This window comes from Bos indicus, chromosome 19 (assembly GCF_029378745.1).
Source record: "Bos indicus isolate NIAB-ARS_2022 breed Sahiwal x Tharparkar chromosome 19, NIAB-ARS_B.indTharparkar_mat_pri_1.0, whole genome shotgun sequence".
NCBI classification, from domain to species: Eukaryota; Metazoa; Chordata; class Mammalia; order Artiodactyla; family Bovidae; genus Bos; species Bos indicus.
The window spans coordinates 15,728,340-15,733,428 of record NC_091778.1 but is presented as its reverse complement, the minus strand read 5'-3'; the positions used below and the strand labels follow the sequence as shown (position 1 = coordinate 15,733,428).

The following is a 5,089-nucleotide window of genomic DNA, read 5'->3' as shown; positions in this document are numbered from 1 at the left end:
GGACCACCACAGAAAAAGACTATGGAACTTAACTGTTACAGAGAGGCCTTTATGAAGATTTAGCTGCAAAATCAAGCTTTCCTTGTGAAGCTTAAATAAATGAATGCACATAGACTGCTTTAGCAGAGTGCTTGGACTATGGAGGTGCTACAAAAATAGTATCTGTTTTTATTGTGGTCATTACTGTCTCAAGGTAGCCTTTATACAGCGTGTCTTCCTCACTTCCTGTTCAGTTTCTCTCTACCTCCATGGCAGACCTGACCCTTTTTTTTTTTTTTTTTGCACCAGGCTCTGGCCAAACTTCTGCAGAGTGAAGCATGAGGCTGAGGGTGGCACCCTGAGCTGCCTTGCCAGAGCAGGCATGGCTGGGCTCACCAGTGTCCTCAAGTCCGCAGCGAGCGGGGAAATTTAGTAGAAATGCATGAGGGCAGGGAAGGGCCTGACTGGTCTTTAATTCAAGTCAGGGCATCTCCCAGGAGGCGGCTGGGGCTGAGCTGGGAGGAGGGGAGTGGGGTTCAACCCCCTCTCTTTAAATCCCGAGCTGTGTCCTTCTCCATTACTTCTGGGTCACTCCTCCAGTTCCTTGATATAGTCCTGGACCCAGCCATCACGGGGGTTGGCACAGATGTAATGGCCCTTCTTGGTGATGAAGCTGTGGAACAAGAGGGGAGAAGGATGACCAACCAAGGCTCCGGGAGCCAGGAAGCGAGAGCCAGTCCTTCCTTCTTCACAGATTCCTCATTCCACCCAGACCGGTTCCCCTTCCTTAGTTAGAGGCAGCCCAGGGCCAGTGTATTTTCGGAGATACACCCTCCAGCCCCTCAGGGCTGCTTAGACCCGTCCAGTCTCCATGCCCAACCCAGGAGGTGTCCCTTGCCTCTCCTTCCTCTCCCCACCACATCCTCATCCATGGGCCCAGCTTCCTCCTGGACCCAGCAGGGCCCCCCTGACGGCCTCTGAGCCCCAAGTCTGCTTCTCCCTACCCCACCCCATGCTGCTTCTCTCTGTGGACATGCCTGAGAGCACTTTGGGGAGCACCCATCCTGCGTTCTCCCCCCTGCCCTTCCCCACCATGCTCCCAGCCCTACGGGCCCCCCATCCCCCAGGGTGGTGTGTGGGTTTCACCTACATGATTCCAGGCTTGGGGCATTGGCTGCTGGTCTCATAATAGCTTGAAACGCGCTGCCGGGGGACTGGCCGGCTCACGTAGGTGAGGCAGCACTCGGCGGGGTGGTAAGGTCCTCCTGAGGAGAAAGAGGGGAGCAAGCTGAGATCAGGGTGCTCGTTAGAGATGCAGGGTGCTGACTGCCTCTGGAACCCTAGGGGGTGCAGGAGGAAAGGAAGGAGAGCACCCCAGAATTCAGAGAGAGGGCTGTAGAAAAAGCTCAGTCCCCTGGCCTCCCTCTCAGGCTAATCCCCGGGCTCCTTTTTCTCTCCTCCTTCATCACCGATCACCCTGCCTCCCTTTCTCTCACCCCTGTGGAGTCCTTTACCAAAGTCACCTCATGGACTGTAGCCCGCCAGACTCCCCTGTCCAAGGAATCCTCCAGGCCAGAATACTGGAGTGGGTTTCCCATTCCCTTCTCCACGGGATCTTCCCTGACCCAGGGATCAAACCCAGGTCTCCTGCATCGCAGGCAGATTCTTTACCATCTGAGCCACCAGGGAAGCTATGTTGTCATGAGCCCCCCTGCTCTAAACCGGGCAGCTCCCTGACCCCACATTGACAAAAATACCCATCCTATAGCATCCTAACCAACCACCTAACACCACCCTTCTAGCAAGAAGTTTCTTTGTCTTGAGGCTATAAAAATTGGCTACCAGCCCACAAAAGGCACTGTCCCTGTCTTGAGCCAGCCCACTGGCCTAACAGCATCTCCTGCTCTAGTAAACTCTCTTCTCCTCTCATTCTGCCTCATGTCTCGAAATTCTTTTCCAACCTGCGCATAGACCACGACAATTGCCACCTCACCCCCAAAGGACTGGCTGATGACTTTGAACTCTGGATGGAAGCGCAGCAAAGTCCAGATCTCAGCGAGCACACAACCCTGGGGAGAAGGGATATTAGGGGGGAAAAGTCCCAATAGGATTGGGGATGCAGATCCTGTCCCTCCCAGTGCCCCCATCCTGCCTGATCCCCACTGAACCCACGCCCTGCCAAGAGGGCAGAATGCCCACACCAAGACCCACGGACAATGACCAGGGAGCTAGGACTACCAGATCTAACCCCATCCAGCCTCTGTTGGCTTTGCACCATCACCCCCATGTCTGCTCATCTGTGAACAAGGCGGTTAACTGCCTTGGCGGCTGACTGCATTTTACACACAGCTTCCTGGAGGCGCAGAGGCACTTGGGAGCTGAGTTACGGGTATAAGACCCCATCTGCCGTTTTTCCCCTGTTTTACATTTTGGGCCTCCTGTGTAAGATTTTGCTGGAAGAAAAATTTTCCTGATCTAAAACACTTAAAAAAAATCACTGTATTTTTCAGTTATTTTTTGATTCCAAAATTCCATGGCTCTTGTAGGAGGTGCTCTTGGTGACAACAAAGTCACACCAAGATTGAATTACAGGGGCAGCAGGGGAGGGGTTTCAGATCAAGGGCCTTGCAGTTAGGGGGTGCAGTGATTGGGGCCGTCACGTTATGTGACCAACCTGGACAGAAATATGGGTGTGCACAGCGATGGCCTCGGCATCACCGAGGTGCTTGGGTGGCAAGGGAAGGGCTGGTGGTCTTATGCAGCGCCATCTCCAGCAGCACTCTCACCCCCTGAAGAGTGGAGTAAGGGACCCCCTGGTCCCTGAGAACCACTGTCACTGCATCCTCTGAGCTGCCCAGTGACTCCTCAGATAAGCAAAGCAAACTGTCCCCATTCCACCCAGTCTAGTCTAGCTCCATTTCAACAGCCTTCTATGTTTCCCTTCAGTTTCTAAAAAGGAAACGAGGTAAAATTGCAGAGTGAGGAATAGCTTGGGTTGCCTGTAAAGGCAGCTCTTCCGAAGAAACAAGCTGAAAAATGGTGGCCTAGGAGCTCCCCCATCCCAACTGTTCCTTTCCCCCAAGTACATACCCAAGTGATGCTGCATTCATGGGGTAGGGAGACCCTGGAAGCAGCCTGGATCCAAATCTCAGGGGGTAAAGGGACAAAGTGACCTTGAGGGTCCCAAACACGTCTTCCCAGTCTCTTGGGGGATAATGAGCCCAAATGGGATGGGCCTGTCTTTAGTTTAATGGCAAAGAGAGAGGAATGGAGGGAGTGAAGAGATAACCTGGCCTCACTGCATGGCGTTGGCAGGGAGGGGACTGGTCCTGGGCAATGTGAGGATGAAACCAGTTTAAGAGGACATCAGACACAGTGGACATCAGACACAGTGGAATACTACTCAGCCGTAAAAAGAATGAAATATTGCCATTTGCAGCCACCTGGTTGGACTTGGAGGGCATTATGCTAAGTGATTCCCTGATAGTTCGGTTGGTAAAGAATCCGCCTGCAATGCAGGAGACCCCGGTTCGATTCCTGGGCCAGGAAGATCCGCTGGAGAAGGGATAGGCTACCCACTCCAGTATTCTTGGGCTTCCCTTGTGGCTCAGCTGGTAAAGAATCTGCCCGCAATGCGGGAGAATTGGGTTTGATCCCTGGATTGGGAAGATCCCCTGTAGAAGGGAAAGGCTACCCATTCTGGCCTGGAGAATTCCACGGACTATATTCATGGGGTTGCAAAGAGTAGGACACGACTGAGTGACTTTCACAGCAACAGAGCCTGCTAAGTGAAATAAGTCAGACAGAGAAAAATAAACACAGTATCATATCCTTATACACAGAATCTAAAAAACACAACAAACAAATGAATAGAACAGAAAAGAAAAGATTCACAGATATACAGAACAATAGTGTTTACCAGTAGGGAGAAGGAAGGGGGGAGGGGCAAAGTTGGGCTAGGGGATTAAGAGGTACAAACAATTAAGTATAAAATAAGCTACAAGGATACATTATACAACACAGGGAATACAGTCAATATTTTATAACTATAAATTGAATATGATCTTTAAAAATTATGAATCACTATATTAGACACCTTAGGTAATATAACCTTGTGTATGCATGCGTGCTAAGTTACTTCAGTCGTGTCCGACTCTTTGTGACCCTATGGACTGCAGCCCACTAGACTCCTCTGTCCATGGGACTATGTTGTTGTTATTTAGTCGCTAAATAGTATCTGACACTTTGCGACCCCTGGATTGTAACCGGCCACCCCTGGATTGTAACCGGCCAGGTTCCTCTGTCCGTGGGATTCTCCAGGTAAGAACACTGGAGTGGGTTGCTGTATCTTCCTCTAGGGGGTCTCCCCGATCCAGGGATTAAACCCGCATCTCCTGCTTGGCAGGAGGATTCTTTACCACTGAGCCACCTGGGGAGCCCACAGCAACTACACTTCAGTAATAAAGAAAAGAAGACACTAGACCCCCTTCTGGAGCCCCTTTCTCTTCGCATCCCAGCACCCCGGCTCCTGCTTGCTATCCCACAGGGACCAGGTTGGAAGGTGTTGTACTCACTTGAAGACGATCCGTTCTTGGACCCAAGGGCCACAGTGATGCTGAGGAGGAGGAGGAAGGAGACGGCTGCCATGGAGACCTTCATCCTCCCGTGGAGGAGCAGCTGCAGGAGGAGAGGCAGCTTGGTAGGGGCTTCAGAGGCTTCCTGGGCTTCGGAAGTTTTGAGAAATGCTCATCTAGACAAAATTTTTTTTTTTTTTCCAGTAAGGGAACTAGGATTTCAAAGGGAAGTAGGAAGCAGTAGATCCCTCAGCGATTTCACATCCTGCACATGTGTTGAGGGTGGAGTGAAGGAAGCCTGGAGAGCCAAGATTTCAGAGAGGAAATTGACCTCCACCCTAGTGGGAATATGTTTAACCCTTTTCTATTGCCAGATTTTAGATATGATATTTTATTTTTTATCCCATGCTCAGTCGCACAGTCGTATCTGACTCTTTGTGAGCCCATGGACTGTAGCCCACCAGGCTCTTCTGTCCATGGGTTTCTCCAGGCCAGAATACTGGAGTGGGTTGCCATGTCCTACTCCAGGGGCTCTT

General features: G+C 51.3%; 1 protein-coding gene across 1 annotated transcript; it reads right to left on the bottom strand.

Annotated features, from left to right (window-relative positions):
- Positions 1-432: 432 nt before the first annotated feature.
- LOC109574185 (C-C motif chemokine 14-like) lies at positions 433-4,766 on the bottom strand. Its single transcript, XM_019982013.2, has 3 exons — positions 4,554-4,766; positions 1,130-1,244; positions 433-652 (listed from the first exon to the last, which is right to left on the bottom strand). The coding sequence occupies exons 1-3, from the start codon at positions 4,636-4,638 to the stop codon at positions 568-570; spliced, it is 285 nt and encodes a 94-aa protein (XP_019837572.1). The 5' UTR covers positions 4,639-4,766; the 3' UTR covers positions 433-567.
- Positions 4,767-5,089: the final 323 nt, after the last annotated feature.